The sequence below is a fragment of the Laccaria bicolor genome, genomic scaffold, assembly GCF_000143565.1.
Source record: "Laccaria bicolor S238N-H82 LACBIscaffold_4 genomic scaffold, whole genome shotgun sequence".
In the NCBI taxonomy this organism is placed as follows: domain Eukaryota; kingdom Fungi; phylum Basidiomycota; class Agaricomycetes; order Agaricales; family Hydnangiaceae; genus Laccaria; species Laccaria bicolor.
In genome coordinates, this window is record NW_001889875.1 from 1,615,857 (window position 1) to 1,634,974 (window position 19,118).

Below are 19,118 nucleotides of genomic sequence, written 5' to 3' on the forward strand. Positions count from 1 at the left end.
CTCCTTCACTGAAGCGTCAAAAGCTCTTCTTCAAACTCGCTCTTCCTTCGAGGTTTCTTGTTTGATGACTGCGTCCTGCAATCGCAGATCCTTCTCATAAATTCCGCATCACCCTGAAGAGCATCTAATGCAAAAATTGAAGCTTGGCGCGCTGCTAGTGTGGGCATGACATCCTCGGCACTCGCTAAGATAACTTCGTGAACAAGCACTAATGGACGACGATAGCTTCAGTCAAAATCAAGTAATGAATGTTTCAACGCCTCACCATGGCAAAGTGTCTTCTCTGCATTGTTTTCTTTCGAGATCTCGAACAGATGGCAGCCTTGGGCTTGAAATAGTTCGAACAAAATCTTAGTTGGATGGTGCGACAGGGTTTGCAAAGTAATGTGCTTGTCGTAAAATGGTTTCAGCACGTTGTTGAACAATCGCTCCGCACCGATTGGAGTAAAGTCATCTGAGATGTAGATAGCGCCTATGATCGATTCTACCACGTCGGAAAGTGCCTGCTCCACGAAAGGAGGGGTTTAGTTGCTGTAACCACGCGTTGATGGAGAAAAGCACGTAGGCACCTTGGGAGGCTCGATCCCAAGCCAATATTGGCCTGGTGACCTTCCTTCTCGCTCCGCAGCGAGGTACTCCTTTTGTTGTCGTGCTTTTAATTCATTTGCGTAGACTTCTATACTGCCTGCGAGCTGGTACGATTCGAAGAGAAGGTGTTTTCGCAACCCTGACGAAACACAAACAGCGGCCAAAGCGGAATTCGAGACCATAGCGCCCTGGAAAATCATCAGTTCACCGTAATTAACCACACAGTAAGGGCAACAAGATCTGGCGACAAGCTTACCTTTAATAGCGTCAACGCACCAGGGGACAATGTTTGGTCCCGATTGAAAATATGCTGGATCACCACTATCATCAAAGTTTGGGCACCTCCAGATACAAAAACGAAATATGAACTCACTGAAATCCAGAATAGCATCTCCGATGAACTCGAGTCGTCCGTAAGACGCACTTTCATGACCTTGCATAGATGAATGGGTCTGTAAAGAGGATCAGCCATTGACCAATAATGTAAGGCAACTGCGAGAGAACCAGAGCTTGAGCAAGTAAGTGTGGTCGTTGGAAATTGTGACCGATTATCCTTTCAATGGCCGAGGTGGACTCTGGGCGCAGTTTCGCGCTTGCGTCTGGCGGAGGTGTCGAAACATTGCGGCCAAAGTCCGACCACCGATTGATGTTAGAGATGGGAATGGCCAAAGCCTTGGTAACTTGCAAAGCGGTCTCACGTCCACCAGATATATATGCTGCGCCGATAATTGCTTCAACAACATCAGCAACTGCCTATGTTGGAGTATTAATTGCGTTCGGATACCAGCCAAGCTCAAACTGATGAATTACCTTATCGCCCAGCCATTGTGAGCTTTGCTCATCTTGCCGCGCCTTTTTCTTATTCTTCTTCCCGTAGAATGGCGGATCGCGTTCGTTCACGTCTGATGTTTCATTTATTACCGCCAGATCGACACCAGATACGTGAGGGTTGCAAGCGGTCGAAGTCCGTGTGAAGGCACCCTCTACGACATCGGAGCTCATCTCAGAACCAAGAATCATAGGAGTAAAGGCTTCCTCGTCAGATTTGTCGACTATCATTTTTGAGGTTCGAGGTGTTAAGCGAAAGTTGGGTGGTTGCCACGATTTCGCGGGGAATGGCTTCGCCTGAATATAGACTGGTAATCCTATAAGATTTGAATTCTCCAAAAGCGATTTGTTGCTAATAAGCTTTTGACGGGCGATGTGTAACGATCCTTCATTTTGAGTAGGCTCGGCCACGAAAACATAAATCGTGCAGAGATACTTGAGGAACGCATCACCTTGAGACGCATCAGCGAAGAGAAAGTGTGATTGATGGGAGAACCCCACCGAGAAGTTCAAGACGTTCATAGTTGTATTCCAAACCGGCAGAGGGCGCACATAAAGAGACATGTAAAAGGTCTTCCCGAATCGCGTGATCAAAAAACCTGGCATTCAATTCTTTTACGATCAGAAGATCGTCTATCCGTCTCATGATAGATGGGAGAAGCAGGGCAGTGCGCAAGGTGCTATTGAAACAGAACATAAGAGGTTAACATACATACATGTGAAAAATGTACCTCGCTGGAAGTGTGAATTTGGCACACAGCTCTGGGATGAGATCTGGATGCCGAGTAAAATCACTTCAAAAATTATGAATTGCGTACATACACTTAGCGGGAGCTTTTGACGGCGGTGTGAGTGGTTTTGACGTCGGATCCAAGTGGTTCTCGACGGGGGAAACCCGTTCAACCTGAATAATGGGCTGGTGATAATCCTTCAAACCTTCAAACCCTTTGCGCCTCGCTTTACAAAAGTCTAGCAAACTTTCGTAGTCAGCTTCGCGCTGTTGTGAGTCAGATGAAAGTAACTGAACTTGGCTTTAAACAACGCACCGGACTGTCATCTGGTTTGCTCAGCGGCGTCATGTCCCGTCGCACCTCGTTCACATTATATCGGCGAGTGAATTCAACCCATCGATCTTGAACAACTGCATCTTTCAAGTCCAATACAAGCTCATCGGCCGAACCAGCCCTAATAGGAATTGCCCAATTAAGAGCAGCTAAGTTGACCAAATCCCAAGAAATAGAGTCGGATACATCTGGAAAGTCCAAACCCTTTTGGAGCGGGAAGGACCATGGGTATGTCAAAGGAGCAATAAAATACAGGGAGTCTTCCAAAGAACAAGTCAATGGTTTGTTTAAAATAGCTCGAAAGACTCTGTTTGTGTATTGATTAATAAGGTGTTGTTGGGAATCATTCAGCTGCAGCACAGCAGCCCTTTGAAACCGAACACTGGATGAGATGCCAGATGAAAACAATTTGAAGCCTTCCAGATGAGGTAGCGGTCGTCGAGTGAGTATCAAGATGGGAGCGAAATCTGCAAAGTTGTCTGCGTCGGGACATATGGAAACAATAACTGGGCAAAGACGGACAATAGGGCCAGTGATGGAATTGGCCCAGAAATTTGGGTATTTGCGAGGGTAGCACCGAGTGCTAGAGGATCTTTCATCTTTATCCGTCAATGGCACCGGGAGACCATTATGCTGTCGCAACAAGAAAGGGGGAAGAGGAACCATTCGATAGTCGAGGAGGCCAGCATTCGATAGCTCGCGACAAGCTTCGAAACATGCAGACCGTCTCGCTTGTGACTTCGACAAAGACGGGGAACCCGAAATGTTGTCGATCACTGTGCCAGGGAGCGTGACTGAGCAGACAAGTGTGTTGGTCGTTCCAAAGCCACTGTGAATCTCTTTGAGATCAAACAGAGACTTATCATCCTCAAGACGGAATCCAGTTGATTTCAGGCCTGCAGTAAAACGGTAAATGACGGTTGTAGCATCCTGAATGTAAATTCGACCGCTGGTAGTTGGATCCGTTATATATTCTTCAGTTGAATCCTCGTCGTCGCTATCTGAATGATAAGGATTTATTGATTCTCGGATGTCGCGGGGTGGAACGGGGGCAAAATTATTGGCCATTTCGTAGAGAGCTTCAGTCCATCGTAGGATATCAGCCCCTGCGTTCATGATATGCGACAAAATGTGGTGATGCATATCATTACCACGTTCAACCATATGAATCAAATGGCTTTCCCGTCCACACGTCCGGGCTTTCGCGTAAGCGTGTGAGGTTTGACTGTCAAATAGGTCGTAACTTTGGCAGAAGGTTATTTAGATCACTGGTCCACAGAAAGTAACCTACCGAATCACCATAGAGGCTCTGGGAATTTCGAGATCTTCCGTCGACTTGGTCGCAACTAGTAAATTATATTCTCCAGTCACAAAACCATGAAAAATCTCTTGCTATGGGGGGGTCAGAACCTTTTTATGTTTTACAAAGACTGACTGACATGGCGTTTGAAGTCCGAAAATGAATGCCCAAAGAGCGCGCAAGGTCGAATGAATCTGAGCTCATGATAGAGATTACGAAACAGATCAACAAGGACTAGAGCGATTGCTCTCTTCTGCACTAGGCATAATATCAGTAATTCACATCACAAATGGATGGAAACATGACAAACCAAAGATGATACCTCTAAACCCTTTTCCGTACGACCCACAAGTCATAAGAATATCCACTAACCTACGAAACTTGTGAGTGACATTAAAGCCTTTGGAGGAGGGGTCCAAATTGGGCATCGTGAAAGGCCAATTTTTTAGTGTATCGCGAATGCCTTGTTTCGCCCTGAGAATCGAGGACTGTGTTTCTTCGTCGTCGTCCATGCTGTTGTACCAAGAAGGAATCAATGTTTCGATCTCCTTGAGTGCGCGGCGCCAAACCAAGTCTTGAGCACAGGGTCCCACCTCAAGAAGAGCATGACGGGATGCTCGGAAGTAAGATGGAAATATGGATTCATCAGGATCGAATTGATGCAATTGTTTGGAAAGACGGGTTTCTGCGATCCCTGTCGCCGTATTATACATAATCACCAACTCCTTTGGGCGGTCAGGCAACGACAGAATGTCACTTCTCTTAGTTTCGGCCATGCCAAACACTTTTGCATCCAATATGAGCTCCAATTTTAGCATCTCGGAGTCAAAATGCAAGTCATTTGGCAGGGCCGCAAGAGCGAAAATTCGAGGCCGGAAGGATGAAACTGTGGTTTGATAAAACTCGCCCATCACCCTTACAATGGGCATAGGAGAATGAGAGTCTTGATCTTTTATATTTTGGGCGTGATCTATCATCAAGGTATGGAGTTGTGGCATTGCAAGGACACCTTTGAGGAGGGAATTTAACAACAACTGGCCAAAGGGAGTTTTAGTTTACTCTCCGAATGACTTCGACTTCATGCTTACGTCGGCGAATGCAATCACAACGTCGTGCATGAATACCGCTTCCCAGCGATCTGCCTCAAACTCGTGCGCGTCTTGTTCGTACCATCCAACAGAAATTCCAGGGAACTGGTCTTTGATCTCATCATGGTATCTTTCCCCGTCAAAATCATCCCTAAAACCATTTCAGTTTCATCCTAAGGATCGAGAAAAAAGTCTTGACTCCACAACGATGAACGCGATGCGACGCGGTGCCTTGAACCGCGTCCGCTCGACTTCGATTGCCCAGGTCAAGTACTCCGTGAAAATGGTGTCGGCTGTGACAAACGATTAGTGTCCACGGTATGTGAGTACGATGAAACAAGTGACATTCGAGACATGGGATGATGGCAATAACTGGAAAGCAAGTAAGGCAACTGTGGAACCAAGATAAAATCAAGTTTACTATTTTCGCGCTTTGCTTTATCCAAGATTTGCTCTTTTAGCGAAGAAAAGAAGGTGGGAGCGTCATTGACAGCTAATTCAGAATCCAGGACTTCAGGAGGTTGGTTTCTGAGTGGGTCCTGAATGGTTCTGGGTAACTTGACGGGTCTTTCAGAACATGGAAAATCGAGAGGGGATGCAGAGCTTTTTCTCGGTCTCTTTGAGCCAGCCCGTGAGGGAGGGGACACCGGCACTAGGGCCGTGTCAGAGGGGCCGGCCTTGGACGCGTTCATGGAAGAAGTGTTTCCAGATGCGACATCCTGATCACTGTCCTGGTCGTGGTCGTATAGTGATCTTCGCGAGGCTTCTTTCTCTTTCCAGGTCTGTTTCCATACCTTCAGCATAGAGAGTAAAGTAAGTACTTGAGTACTTGTTCAGTATACCGTTTGAATTTCGAAGTTTGCAAGAGGTGTTCATTACGTAACGGGTCATCTCAGAATCACTGCCCCAACTTGGCTGCTCTCACATCGTCGTCAATGATAGACTACTGACTCACTGCCTGCTCACTGCCTCCCCAGTTTCATGTCCAGAAAGTTGTAAAGCCACTTCATCGTTCGAGTTTATATATACCGAATTTCCTTCAATTCACTTGCTCACTTCTGGCTAACCTCGTCTGCAATGCAGTTCAACAATGCCCCCGTTGTTCTAGCACTGGCCGGAGCTCTGGAACCCTCGTCAAGGACCATACAGATACCTACCTCAAGGAGGCGTGTTTTTTCGGAACCGTGCTTACCCGAACGCCTTCCAACCACTAGTAAGTTCAATTTCTTTTCTGTCAAGTCCGTCTAATCCAACCTCTAGGTTTCATCCAGCGAGAAGCCGAAAATCTTGCACCGAAGGCGGTTTCAAGACATATATTACATATATCCCCGCCATCAGTTGAGCAGGTAGCCGAAATACAACAAGTTCCTGCTCCACGCATTCGACGGCTGAGTGAATCTTTGCCCTCACCCTCATCACTCAAGTCGCTAGTCCAATCTTTTATGACGACTCAACCAACAAAATCACCTACTTCTTGGTCTGGTCTTCAGGTAGCACTCTTGTCTTCTTCCGTGATTGAGGACTTCTGCTTATGTTCCATCCAGCCGTATGAGGTCATGAAAGCTGTCGAGCAGAGGGATATTATGTTTCTGATGCAAGTTCGAGACAACGCTTTTCATGTGGGTCTCTTACTCTCATGAATCGTATGTCCGCGCTTACCTATGGCCAGCTTCTTTTACAAAGCTCTGGCGGTGAAACGCCTCTCGTTCATGCCATACGTATCGGTAACAAAGATGTTGCGATTGTACTTCTTGGTGCCTTTTCGCGTTGGGTGAATTACTTAGAAGACCAAGATCTTCGGAATGCGCAAACGCAGACATATCTGAAAGCTCTGCGTGGGTTATCTGTTTCGCTTGATGGATGCGTTCAACCCTTTTCATAGGGGTTGGCTTGAAATTAGCCATTAACGAGGACTTGGCCAATTCGCAGGCCGATCTCATCGCTTCTTTTATGCAAACCTTGATCATGAGCGAAGGCGACAAATGGGTATGGGCTCAAGTGTCCACCGTCTCACGTGCTTTGAATTCTGGCATGGAAGGAAAACCGGTTCACCTTGCCGGTGCCAGTGTTCGAAGATTTGCTACGAAAGAACTTGGAAAAGCCGACCTGATAGCGTCTTTGGAGGACTAGTACGTCGACCTCTCATGCCTAACAAGGACGTGTCTTTGATTCCATTACAGTATCGCCAACGCTACAGCGTGAGCATCTGACCTCCTAGAAGATTTTTTCAAAAATGTAAGCTGATTCTGATAAAGTGATCTTTTGATGATGGGGGCATGGTCTGTGGTTCTTCAATCAATTGCGGGCGATAAAATCCCTGTATACGCAGTCTTTCTTTCGTTTCTTTTGACACAGCCAATGCTGACTTGCCCTTAGTCTTATTACTTTGCTAGAGATGATCGTGTTTACAAGGCTTTCGTGGATCGAATTGATCGGCACAAAACGCAAATTCAGAGCTCGTGCAGCCGACGATTGAAATGGCAGCTGAGGGTGCTGCGGGATACCCTGGAAGGGCGTACCATTACATTTCGCGTGAGTCCGAGACTAAATTCTGCTCCGACTTTGCTGACACAGTTACAGCGGAAGGTTGAGTTGTTAGTCTCTCAATTGGACGAAGGTGATGGGGTGTGATGAGGAAGGGGGCGAAATTGGACTAATGAATGCCTGCCTGAGCTTCAACTCTTGCTCGTATAAGGTGCCGTGCCGTTTCAAGATCAAATCCGGCTTTTTGGCGTATCATCGAGCATATATGAATCTTCGTCACGCCGCCATAACTTTACATTTTCAGAGACTCATTGGCCATGCGGCCTTTGACCAAAACTTTGGAAATGTCGGTGTCCACTGGCATTGTGTGCTGCCCTTTTGGGGGCTACATCTATTTACTATTTTTGAAATAATAATTACGCTGGCGGTCAAAACATCAGAAAGAAAGCTTAAGGTCTTTCCACCACACAAAACCTGCAGTCAGAGCGAGGGCTGCCACTGCCGGTCCTAGATCGAGCTGGACGATCGTATAGATCCAGACTGTAGCAAGTGGTGGGCACTAGATCAAAGATGGGTACAAGGACACAGTATCAACACGACAAAGACAAACCTGCTTTAAGTTGGTAAGCCACGACGCATGGTTTATGATATAGATCATTCTACTGCCAACCAAGGCGGAGAGAAGGAAGAAGAAAAACTGCATCCTCCGGCGCTGCTTGTAGCGAGTTGCTAGAAATTGGACGTCAATATGCACCAGAATAGTTGAAGCATCCTCACTGTAAAAGATGAATATCGACATAACTGGCAAGAAATACGTCGGAGATCCAAAAAGTACAAAGTTTCAGCAATGCACGTACTGGGGACGCCAGGAATCATCCTGTCCATAATGGCGGAGAGGGAAGCGTTCTTGCCGTATTGATGGAGAATGAGGCTGTCGTTTTGTCATCGTTGAGTACAAGAGCCAATGGAGCGTACCTACATTTCCATCATGAGCAAGAGAAAGGAGAATGGAATTATAAGCAGCAACGCATTGAAGACTTCATCTCCCAGGGGTGTCGCTTCATCGTCTGCGGATATTGGTGGACTAGAGAGGTCTCCTTCTTGAGAAAGTGACTTCAGAACGCCAGATTGATTTATGAGGCGCCATTGCTCGTCTTCTGAGAGCTTTATGAGAGGGGTGCTTTGAGTCGGCTTTGAGTTGCCTTTCCGTTGGTGCGTCATGGAAGACGGCAGGAAACATTATTGTGACGCGCACGTTACTTTTGTCACAAATTTCTAGATCAACTTCGAACTTGCCACGAACATGGGCAACGAACATTCAGAATTACTCAAACTGTTGCAAACTCACGGAGAACAGTTTCTTGAATCGTTTCCTCTACCGAACGCTTCCACCACGTCAAGAAAGCGCAAAAGAAATGAACATTTCCCCAAGGTACCGATCGAAGATGATGGGGAGGAATGGGGAGGCATTGTCCAGGACAATAATTCTGATAGCGAGGGAAATGGTGATCACACTATTTTTTTCCCGCATGAATGCTGTTCAATAACATGCCCCCCAAGATTCTCATGCGATCAAAGAGGTCCTCACGTCCTCAACCCAGAAACCTGCAATCGTTTTTTCCGACCCATCCTCTTCTAGAGAGTCTCGAAATGATCCGGCCTTCAGAGCTCAACAGAAGGCTTTTATGGTGGAAATACATTTTGTCGGTTTTTTCGAGCAGCTCTGACTATTTTGCAGTCGTCCAAGGTTTCGAAGCTGCGTACAGACCATTTAGATGCCGTAATCCCTACCAAGACCCAAGCCGAAAAGGAGGATGAGAAGTGGATTTTTATACCTCAGTCTACCAATATTTTCTAAGTTTTCCCAAGGACAAACGCTCAAAATGATGCCATTCTCCACAAACTCATTCACACAAAACTTCTCTCTGGATCACTAGACCCGAATCTTGACCTTGCTCCCGCAAAGCGACGGAAGGCCTTGGAAGGGCGCATTTTAGAAGTGGCTGGTAAAGCTAAATTCGGAAAGGGCGAAAACTTAGTTCGTGACGCCGAACGGAATAAAGCATCGAAGCGAGTTCGGGAGGGCATTTCTGAGAAACGACAAGAAAAGGCAAAACAAGAACTGGAGGAGGTGGGTATCCGCTAAATGAAATTTCGCGATTGTGCAGCTGATGTCAACGGATATTAGGCTAAAAACATTGGGAATTATCATCCTACGCTCAAGAAGACCTTCGGATCATCGTCACCGTCTACGTCCTCCTCTCGGACGCGGGTGAGGGGCCTTAAGATGGGGGTTGGAAATTACAGAGGTGGCTTCCTTCAGTTAGGCCCTGATGATATCAGGAAAGCGGAAGGTATGCGGCACGAGGGGTCATCGAGGGGTGGCGGTGGGGTAGGTCGCGGCCGGGGACGATCTCGGAAACGGAGGTAAATAGCTACGTATTCCTGCATACAGGTATGTTTGACAACAGTTTCGACCCATCACATGTAATGACCATGGTGAGGTTTAGATGTTTGAGGGACTATCTGACTTCCATTCGTCCCTTTTCTGCGCAACCAATCAGTTATTGTCGTCCATCCGAGAGTAAAAACTGACATGGGTATTTGATTACCCTTCTTGTCAATTATTATAGTTCTTGTTGACTGAGAGGACGTGTTGCTCGCTGGCGAGTTTGGCACCCCGCGCCCCCTTCTGTAAGCGGTAAGTATGCATCCATCTGTGCAGCATCAACCGCTCACTTACGGCAAAGGGATTGAGCTATTCGGACCAAGTTGTCTTCTGATAGCTAAGCTACTTGTTTCAATTCAGCTGGAAACCACAAACCTGCTATTGTGACCAAGGTGTCCATCTCTTGTTAATCGGTCGGAAGAGCCATACCAATCCACCGGGTTTGACCTCGCCGGAGGGTAAGAAAGAATACTCTGCAGCCTGATCATTCAGGAATCTCATACCGGTAAAGCTCATTCCCAAGTTCATCCACGACAACGATGGGGGCATGATTACGGGGTTTATCATCTGCATTTCTCTTACTGGGCTTTGAATTCCCAACCCTATATCCAGATATCAAACATGATTCGTTTTACATCGTTTGGAAGCACATACCTTGCGATCTCAATTCCGGCTTCGTCTTGGAAAATGATATCAACACCAACTGGAACGATATACTGGTATACGTCTGGTTCCGACTCGCCGCCGTCATAGGATTCACGTTCGTAAATCGCTGGCTTTGGAAAGGTAAGTACAAGATACTGCCGTTCTAGCGACGACAATTACTTCGATGGTTCCGGAGTAGTCATGGGATCCGTCTGTGCGTCTGGTCGGATCCATAATCGGCAAAGATGTCTGACAGCGGATTGAAATGCCGTCGATACGATGTTAAACACGTCTGACCTGCAATTTTCCTTCGTGCGCACCCGTTTTGTCCGAGCGACGGGTCTCTTGCCTATACCGAGGTCGCGCGTCGACGCTGGACGGATCCATAATCGGCAAAGATGTCTGAAAGGAGATTCAAATGCCGTCGATACGATGTTAAACACGTCTGACCTGCAATTTTCCTTCGTGCGAACCCGTTTTGTCCGAACGACGGGTTTCTTGACTATACCGAGGTTGCGCGTCGACGCTAGTAGCCACGGGTGTCAACAGCGCCGCGACCTTTTCACGTCTAATCTGATTTTCATCAAATTGATCGCCAACTTGGCCTCTTTGTGAGTTCTGGAGCCATTTCTCTTCATCGGACATTGATACTGGTGAGCGATCGTAGGCTTCGGTCATTTGTGTGGACTGCCTGTGGACAGACGGGATCGGGTTCCATGATTCCTCAGGAGGAATTTGGTATGAGCTTCCGAGACTGTCATGGAGTCTCCAAGTGCTGCCGTACGGTTCGTTATTTGGAAATTCAGGGTATATTTCGTGGCGTTGTAAGTATGGATCTGCTGTCTCAATCGGTAAACCGTTCTGTTCACGATGTTCATGGCATTCGTCAGAGGACAAGTGTAATGTACGAACTTCTCTATCGATCGCTCTTAGAGATTGACGTCTAGGTCCAAGATACCCTGCTTCACTTGACTGGAGGACTTTGGGTGTGGAGTGTGCCTTGCTGGGATGTTTTCGAAGTTTGCCTTTCGCCTCTACGCCGTTGCGACTGGGACCGCCGTTGGGGTTGAATGCTTTGAAGATGTTGAATCTTGGCATAATCAAGGGGGTAGTGCGCGTACAAGGTGGAGCAACATATATTTATACGTCAACGTACGACACGAGGAAGCCATGCCCCTCTGTCCAAAATGAATTTTGCTCAAACCAACATGCGGCACCACTAATACCACTCCAGAGTTTATCGAGTTAAAGTGGAATATCTTTCCCTCTGACTTGTCATAACGCAAAGATCGACCTATAGTCTATCACGCAAAACCGATTGCCTGCCTTTCACTCCACTGCAACTGTTTGACATGCGTTAAGGCTTGTGTGACTTTGCTGATTGCATCAGCCGTCGATCCAATCGATGCAACATCTAGGCCAGGGTGCGCCGAAGTGAGGAATCGTAAGCGCAAAGACAATGATTGCAACGTTGCTTGCAGTGCTTGAGAAGATTCATCTAATGCGAGCGATGCAGATGGTGCTGATGTCTATTCAACATATCGGTAAGATGGACGGTGATAACGTGTGTGGGAAGTCGTGGACTTGCCACAGGTTCGAGAGTTTGGCTTGTCGAGAGTTGAATCGGCTACCCGAATCGTCAACAAGCGAAGTTGCGTGTTGAATACAACGACTCACTTCTCTCCTGGGTTGTTGGTCACTTTCATTTGAAGTTAATGCCTATGCGTGAGCGTTAGAGTGATCGCCATCTCAATTAGACGGAAACCCACGATTGCAGCTTTCGATGGCGCTAAGTAGGGACTAAGTGCAGCTGCGTTATTACCATTTAAAGACGTGTCATTGCCAGCCAGAATCATTGATTCTCTGCCCGCGTAATCCACATCGGTGATATAAACATTTCCACAAATAACACATTCCTAGGTCAAAGTTAAGTGAAATGGGGGGGGGAAAGGAGGATGTTATATACGAACCTTTCTAGGATCTTTTTCACCGCCAGCTTTTGGTGGACGTACAAGGGGCACGCCAAAGCACGTAGAGTTGGGACATTCCTCTCCCAGCATCGCCCAACCTTTCAGAAGACGGTTTCCAATCTCGGATGAAGCACGATCAGATTGCTCTCGGCGACGTCTGGTTTCTTCCGTCTCGGGTGGCGGAGAGAAGATCTGAGGGACAAACTCCTCAGAAATCTCTGTTGGAGGGGTTGAAGACCGTGACAGATGCGAGGCCGATGAGGTGCTACGAGACAAGTTGGCGGGATCATTGGTGTCTGCAAGTTGTGGGATAGCTGTTGATGTTGAAATTTTCGGAACCCCTTGGCAGTTTGCACAAAATTTGATGACTGGGGATATTCCTTGAGGAGACCGCATGATGGGGACTGAACAACCTGGGGTGGGGCAAGACTGGTCTGTCAAGACCTACTGAACAACGCTGTAAAGAGATGGAAATAAGTAGAGAAAAAATGAATAAATACCCATCCTTTGAGCATGTATTCGCCCAGTATAGAGGAAACGTCGGCAATGGAAGTCATTGTAGAAAGCAAAGTAAGGGCCGTCACATGACTTACTCTAAATGCCACGACGATACTTTTGAACTTGCTAGTTACTGCTAGTTACCTTCGCCCCTTGTCTCATGAAGTGGGCAAGATACTGGCCAGAATGCTTTGTCGCTGCATTTACCTTCGTTCTTAATGGCTCCCGCCTCTTTCGCCCAGCAGACGCGTCAAATTCCCTCGTTGGCACTAGTTGGACAACACAACGGAAGATCGCCGCACGGTACGCATTCACTGCCGCCTTGTAATTAAACTAGGCATTTATGTCATTTCAGGGAGAGGACAAGGGAACTTTGGTACCATGGATTTGACAATTACATGACCTTTGGTCAGTTTAATTCCTCACACTCAGGTCGTATTGCTACTGACGATTACATTTCAGCATTTCCATTGGACGAGGTTTGTTGGGTGTTGAATCACTCTCGAGAACACGACGCTTACCCTCCTTCAAGTTGACCCCGCTATCATGTTCAGGTCAGGGTCCGGATTGGTACAACCCGTGAGTGAAAGCCAACACCTTGACTGTGCTTTTGCTGATGGGCCACACAAGTGCGAATATTGGCACGAATGACGTTGCGGGAAATTTCTCTATGACCCTCATTGACGTTTTGGACACGTTCGTAGTTCTGGATGACCGTCAGGGTTTTGAAATGGCGGTCAAGAATGTCATCCAATGGGTCTCATTCGACGTTGACACCAAACCTCAAGTCTTTGAAACGACTATTCGTGTTCTCGGCGGACTTCTATCTGGACATCTTTTTGCAAATCAGACGGGACAGCCTTTTTTTCTACCTTGGTATAATGGAGAACTGCTTGCCCTTGCCCACGACCTTGGCAAGAGATTGTTACCTGCATTTTCGACACCAACAGGGCTTCCGTATGCTAGGGTATCTGTTATTTCATTTATAATGCAACAATATATTCACATGAGGTCGTTGTTGAAGATCAACCTTCGGCATGGATTGGTGAAGGGCGAGACTCTTGAGACATGTAAGTTGACGTTCCCTCGCGCTAGGAATCATTGCGTTGAACGTCTGTTTCTTGGGCTAGGTACTGCTGGTGCTGGATCGCTGATCCTGGAATTTGCTACCTTGAGTCGTTTAACGGGCGACGAACGCTTCGAAAAGGCTGCCCAGAAAGCTTTCTTTGGTATTTGGAACCGCAAATCAGATATAGGGCTTGTGGGGAATACCATCAACACTTGGACTGGGGTCTAGTCTCTTCACGATCTTCTCCTTCTTTGTCTGAACGGACCTTTGCAGGCATGGACATCCCCCGAGGTTACTGGCATCGGGGCTGGTATCGATTCTTTCTATGAATATGCGCTAAAGTGGTATATAATGAGTGGTATGTCTCCACTTTCTTTATTCACGTCGCGTTATATTCATGCAGCTCGCAGGCGAGATCGAGTTTTTGGATGTATGGGAAGACGCATATGCTGCGATCATGCGATATTCAAGGGCGACAGATGGGTATTGGGTAAAATTTTCCTGTTATTGGCGGACATTGTTTTGCTGATCAATTAGGTCAATTTAGTATAGAACGGTCAACATGAAGAATGGAGATGCGGCCTATTACACAGTCGACTCTCTTTCCGCCTTCTGGCCAGGATTGCAGGTGCTTGCTGGAGATGTTCAGAATGCAATTAAGTTGCATCTAATTTGTAAATCGTTTTTTTTTGTCGGGCATATTTTCCTGACGTCTACTCTTAAGATTATAATCTATGGAGGCAACATTCAGGCTTACCCGAGGTCTATGACACAAACTACAAGGTCGCAACTTCGCATCAGTATCCACTGCGACCCGGTATGCCTCTCTCATCCGTCTCAAGTCAGGTTCTGATTGACCTCACAGAGTTTATTGAGTCCACATGGTACCTTTACAGAGCATGTGTTTAATTTTGTAGTATCGACCTTCTACTGACAGAGGAATCCAGGCCACTCGTGATCCTTTCTACCTCGACGTTGGGGAACGCGTGTTGTTTGATCTTACTACCAGATCCAAAGTTGACTGTGGGCTCAGCGGAATTCAAGATCTAAGAACGAACAAACGTGATGACCGCATGGAGTCTTTTATGCTTTCAGAAACCTTAAAGGTGTGTCCTGGCTTTTCCAGGAAATCTATGGCTGCCAATTGTTTTTGAAGTACCTCTATTTGCTATTCGATGAAGAAAACCCGCTCCATAGTGACGACTCCAACTATGTATTCACAACGGAGGGGCACATCCTCACCTTGAATCTTAATCAAATGAAACCGCCGTCCCCAGCTCGAAAAAAATTGCGCACGATTGACGCACACCAATGCCCAGCATACACGCCTTTTATCACTGTTTATGATAACTACAAGAAAACATCTGGCCTTGTCCAAGGCATCCGGGCGCGGCCTGAGGTTGACTACGCGAGACACCTCGTTGGCAATATAGCAAGCGAGGTGGATAAAGCATACTGGTCTCCCTATGGCTGGTGCGAAAAACCAAAACCGGAACTATATGTATGTCGCATATTTTTTTGTGCTGATCGTTTCTGAGATGAGTTTAGTCTTATGAATTTATATTGGCTGCGGATGGGAAAATAGTCCCAGAAGATTTGAGTCCAAGTCTTCTGAAAGTGGGTGTCCTACCTGACGGATATATCATACACAATGTGACAGGCATTCGGACTCAAATCGTCCGCCGTTTGGATGGCAATGGTTACGATATCAGAAAATGTAAGAAATTCGTGGCCTTGGACGTGTCCCACATTTTTATCATTTCATTAGTGGGGCATTACGCTGTGCGAAGTGGGCATACAGTTTATATCAACGATTCGTCTATCTTTCATCGTGTGGGCGAAGATGCCAAAATAGCTCAAACGGATCTGCGGCGACGTCAGCCAGAGCTGTCTCTCCACTTTTTTACGAGCATGGACCCAACCTTCTCCATACAAACAGGCCTGCTTGAACCCTCGGAGCTCAACATCTTGACGACGGGATATGCTGGTTTATTCGGGGCCGACTTGACACCTGCAACGCAAGACAACCTGCCACGATTTAGCCACGGGGAAGGATTGCCTGTCTTCCGTGAGCCCAGCAACAACTACGGATGCAGCCCGTACGACCACTCATACCCTGACTACGTCATGGTTGTGGAGAGGGGTGGCTGCACTTTTTTGGAGAAGCTGATACAAGCCCGAGATGCATCTGCTGCGGGGATTCTTGTCATCAGCGATGAAGATGTTCCCATCAACCCCACAGCCAACAACTATGAATTGGAAGTGGCAGGCGACCTATCCGATTCAGCGATCGTGCTACTGCCTCGAAAAGTTGGAGCAATACTGTTGGAGGCAATAGCCTCTGCTGATGATCATGGCTCTACACGGGTCATGATGGCTCTGTACAAAGAGCATGAGACAGCGAACGCAGATACTGGACATTTGCCAGAACGGTTGGGAGAAAAGGTTAAGGATTCAAATCGGATATTGTACATTAATGGACATCCACTTCTGAATACGAGGCTGTTGGTCTAATCGTCTATCTTCAGTCATCGGATTGTACAATAGAATACACTGGAGCATCAAGTGCGGCGGAACCCTTGAGGAACATCAGTTCGATGATGAACAGATACTCGAGGGTTTTCCCTCCTTGTTTCGCAACGAGCTCGCCGGCTGCATGTGCAGAGCCCCCTGTTACGCGGATTGAGCGAGAAAAGAAGACCTCCTATCTAATTCGAGGACGCACCAGTGGCCAGAAGATCGTCGACAACCACTACAGCTTGGCCTGGTTTGATGGCATCGGCTTGCATTTCGAATGAATCCTAAGAGAAACGTTATCTGCGAAAAGATTCCGAAGGACAGACTACTGACGACTCCATATTCCTTCTGGTAGCTTGCGCTGATGCAGGTGCCCGGCAGCTTGCCCGCCTTCCTGACGGGGACAAACGCTGCTCCGAGCCTCAGGGCAAGGATTGGTCCGATTAGGAAACCGCGAGCGTCAAGGCCGACAACAACATCGACGTTCTTGGTAGGTGAGAGGCCGATTGTGTGGGATGTGATGTGCTGGAGGAGATGGGTGATAAGAGTCTCGAAAGCGAGCGGATTTCTTAGTATGGGGAAGATGTCGAGGAAGACAATGCCCTGAGGTCAAAATGTGAGTTTGGCTATCCTGTGGAACTCCCTCCGCCCACCTTCTTTGGAAAATCAAGGTGGGAGGTCAGATGCTCTTTGATGAAGTCTACGTCGGCCATTTGTCGTTCGGAAGAAGGAGGAACTTGAAGGTTCCATCAGTTGAATACTTGTTATTAAGTAATTGAAAAATTCTTATCAAGCCGGGAAAAGCAAGCATGATGCATATCGTGATGTTACCCATTACATAGACATGGCATAGGCGGCGTACAGTGAATGTGACTACGACGAAAAACTTAAACCGACTCGAGGATCTCAGGCTCCTTGAAGTCTTTTGCAATTCGTGTGCCTGTCTCCTGTAAGAGGCGTCATGATCAAACAGATGATAAAATTAAGAGAAAGGACGTACGTCTGTTGAGTCACCATGGAGTTCGAGCAGTTTGGACATGTCGAATTTGGGTGATTTGAGGATTTTAGCTTTGCGGACGTAAACGTTTTGCAGGGGGTAAATGCTGCGGGCAGCCTTCTCAATCTCCCGACCAATTGCCTCTGGCACAAACTTCTGGACCAGCTCCTTCAAGTCGCAGTTCGTCGCCTCACGGGTCATGATCTCAAACATTTTCTTCCTAATCTCCCGAACCTGACTCGACTGAGCGTACGTTGTCTTTCTTACTTGAGATGGACGCCTCTTTGTGAAGCCGATGGCGAAGAGACGAAGGAGGTATCCGTCCGTGGTTTTAACATCTACGTGAGCCTCGACGAGTGTTTGCCACTTGCGGACGAGGGAACGAAGTTTGTCGGAAGTGAAATCCATGCCGTGGAAGTTTGTGAGGCAGTTCTTGCCTTGGATCTCGTCAATGCGCAGCTTGATCTTGCGGAAGGACTGCTCCTCATCCTTGTTGAGATCGGCTAATGAGACTTCAATGATACGACCTTTCAATGAGTCGTTGGCGTTTTCTGACAGTAAAATCAGAATTTGAGCGAGTCGGCGGAAAGAGATGGAGGACATACTCAAGCCCTGGGAGCGGTTGGCAAGGGTTTTCCCTACATTGCGAACTTCGAAGATGGAGGGGGCCTTGATGTCGTACCAATCTGACGATATGAATAAGACACAAGATGAGTGTGGAGATGTATATACATACCTTTGCGCGAGAAGGGGTCGACGACCTTTTTCTTGATACCCTTCTTACCCTTTGAAAGGCGCTTGTTCTGTGAAAAGCATAAGAATTGCGTAAAAGTGTGCAAAATGAAAAAAAGCACCTTTCCTACGGCCATGGTTAGTTGGAATCCAAGGTCGACGACGAGCAAAGATTTGGGCTATGAGCTTTGGTCGTGTTATGCAGTAGCATGAGGAGTGGCTGAAAACCTTAATTGTGACAACTGTAACGACAACTGTAATTATATTTCCCACGATCAATGTTCTTGCGGACCCAGTTTGAATCAGCTTGCAAGGGTTATGCAGCAAAGCATCAGCACAAACATTGGTCCTGGTCAAGTGGCTATTTGTCTCGCACTTCCTTATTACATCGTTCCTCTCATACCCTAAACGACGGAGACGAAGACCCAGCCACTGCACCACCCGCCCTTCATGACCTTCTTACTGTACAGCAATATGTAGTCTACTCACCCACTTTCCGGGTCCCAACTTTCTATTTCACAATCCACGATTCAAGTCCGTTTTCATCTCCATCTCAAGCTATCCTCTTTTGATCCTTGCATAAGCTGGGGCACCCTTACCATTGGCCGATATCGTTCATTCCTCTCTCTTTAAGTTCCCACCCGATAGCGAAACAACCACCTTTGCTCTGACATTGCCTGCTGCGACATTCCCGCTTCTCTCGCAGGGTGAGCATCCAATCTTGGGAACGCCCTGTTGGTATCTTCATCCCTGCGAGTCCGATGCTGCTGTTAGTGAACTGCTGTCTGAGATTCAGCAGGTGGGATGGAGTGAAGAAATGAAGTTGGTGGGATGGATGGAGATGTGGTTCATGACCGTAGGAACTGTGCTTGATGTCTAAATACCCGAC

General features: G+C 47.2%; 10 protein-coding genes across 10 annotated transcripts; 4 read left to right on the forward strand and 6 right to left on the reverse strand.

The window, feature by feature from the left end:
* Window positions 1–5: 5 nt before the first annotated feature.
* LACBIDRAFT_311711 (uncharacterized protein) lies at window positions 6–4,778 on the reverse strand (the record flags this gene model as incomplete). The annotated part of the gene is made up of 14 exons (XM_001877051.1): window positions 6–208; window positions 266–503; window positions 570–776; window positions 845–909; window positions 962–1,040; window positions 1,093–1,341; window positions 1,399–1,868; window positions 1,918–2,096; window positions 2,148–2,190; window positions 2,239–2,413; window positions 2,463–3,723; window positions 3,772–3,872; window positions 3,920–4,038; window positions 4,091–4,778. The coding sequence occupies 14 exons, from the start codon at window positions 4,776–4,778 to the stop codon at window positions 6–8; spliced, it is 4,077 nt and encodes a 1,358-aa protein (XP_001877086.1).
* Window positions 4,779–5,945: 1,167 nt separating this feature from the next.
* LACBIDRAFT_311712 (uncharacterized protein) lies at window positions 5,946–7,499 on the forward strand (the record flags this gene model as incomplete). Its single annotated transcript, XM_001876606.1, has 9 exons — window positions 5,946–6,081; window positions 6,129–6,358; window positions 6,413–6,487; window positions 6,538–6,703; window positions 6,751–6,997; window positions 7,049–7,066; window positions 7,124–7,196; window positions 7,245–7,400; window positions 7,449–7,499. The coding sequence occupies 9 exons, from the start codon at window positions 5,946–5,948 to the stop codon at window positions 7,497–7,499; spliced, it is 1,152 nt and encodes a 383-aa protein (XP_001876641.1).
* A 289-nt stretch (window positions 7,500–7,788) lies between these two features.
* On the reverse strand, window positions 7,789–8,573 carry LACBIDRAFT_323583 (uncharacterized protein; the record flags this gene model as incomplete). Its single annotated transcript, XM_001877052.1, has 4 exons — window positions 7,789–7,911; window positions 7,963–8,153; window positions 8,210–8,283; window positions 8,332–8,573. The coding sequence occupies 4 exons, from the start codon at window positions 8,571–8,573 to the stop codon at window positions 7,789–7,791; spliced, it is 630 nt and encodes a 209-aa protein (XP_001877087.1).
* A 429-nt stretch (window positions 8,574–9,002) lies between these two features.
* Window positions 9,003–9,783, forward strand: LACBIDRAFT_311714 (uncharacterized protein; the record flags this gene model as incomplete). Its single annotated transcript, XM_001876607.1, has 3 exons — window positions 9,003–9,040; window positions 9,222–9,483; window positions 9,541–9,783. 3 exons carry the CDS (start codon window positions 9,003–9,005, stop codon window positions 9,781–9,783), a joined length of 543 nt encoding a protein of 180 aa, XP_001876642.1.
* Window positions 9,784–10,285: 502 nt separating this feature from the next.
* On the reverse strand, window positions 10,286–11,544 carry LACBIDRAFT_323584 (uncharacterized protein; the record flags this gene model as incomplete). Its single annotated transcript, XM_001877053.1, has 4 exons — window positions 10,286–10,403; window positions 10,456–10,577; window positions 10,744–10,848; window positions 10,897–11,544. 4 exons carry the CDS (start codon window positions 11,542–11,544, stop codon window positions 10,286–10,288), a joined length of 993 nt encoding a protein of 330 aa, XP_001877088.1.
* Window positions 11,545–11,750: 206 nt separating this feature from the next.
* LACBIDRAFT_311716 (uncharacterized protein) lies at window positions 11,751–12,973 on the reverse strand (the record flags this gene model as incomplete). The annotated part of the gene is made up of 6 exons (XM_001877054.1): window positions 11,751–11,975; window positions 12,035–12,073; window positions 12,124–12,165; window positions 12,216–12,362; window positions 12,417–12,860; window positions 12,917–12,973. The coding sequence occupies 6 exons, from the start codon at window positions 12,971–12,973 to the stop codon at window positions 11,751–11,753; spliced, it is 954 nt and encodes a 317-aa protein (XP_001877089.1).
* Window positions 12,974–13,074: 101 nt separating this feature from the next.
* MNL1 (alpha mannosidase-like protein) lies at window positions 13,075–16,497 on the forward strand (the record flags this gene model as incomplete). The annotated part of the gene is made up of 16 exons (XM_001876608.1): window positions 13,075–13,217; window positions 13,270–13,322; window positions 13,377–13,393; window positions 13,447–13,493; window positions 13,545–13,881; window positions 13,939–13,984; window positions 14,045–14,205; window positions 14,257–14,341; window positions 14,394–14,473; window positions 14,531–14,657; window positions 14,708–14,800; window positions 14,849–14,880; window positions 14,931–15,089; window positions 15,140–15,484; window positions 15,532–15,700; window positions 15,752–16,497. 16 exons carry the CDS (start codon window positions 13,075–13,077, stop codon window positions 16,495–16,497), a joined length of 2,640 nt encoding a protein of 879 aa, XP_001876643.1.
* LACBIDRAFT_183097 (uncharacterized protein) lies at window positions 16,419–17,213 on the reverse strand (the record flags this gene model as incomplete). Its single annotated transcript, XM_001877055.1, has 4 exons — window positions 16,419–16,653; window positions 16,709–16,784; window positions 16,834–17,103; window positions 17,154–17,213. The coding sequence occupies 4 exons, from the start codon at window positions 17,211–17,213 to the stop codon at window positions 16,508–16,510; spliced, it is 552 nt and encodes a 183-aa protein (XP_001877090.1). The 3' UTR covers window positions 16,419–16,507.
* A 90-nt stretch (window positions 17,214–17,303) lies between these two features.
* Window positions 17,304–18,366, reverse strand: LACBIDRAFT_183045 (40S ribosomal protein S1; the record flags this gene model as incomplete). The annotated part of the gene is made up of 4 exons (XM_001877056.1): window positions 17,304–17,447; window positions 17,501–18,048; window positions 18,103–18,183; window positions 18,234–18,366. 4 exons carry the CDS (start codon window positions 18,364–18,366, stop codon window positions 17,388–17,390), a joined length of 822 nt encoding a protein of 273 aa, XP_001877091.1. The 3' UTR covers window positions 17,304–17,387.
* Window positions 18,367–18,507: 141 nt separating this feature from the next.
* On the forward strand, window positions 18,508–19,109 carry LACBIDRAFT_311720 (uncharacterized protein; the record flags this gene model as incomplete). The annotated part of the gene is made up of 2 exons (XM_001876609.1): window positions 18,508–18,763; window positions 18,814–19,109. 2 exons carry the CDS (start codon window positions 18,508–18,510, stop codon window positions 19,107–19,109), a joined length of 552 nt encoding a protein of 183 aa, XP_001876644.1.
* Between the last annotated feature and the right edge of the window lie 9 nt (window positions 19,110–19,118).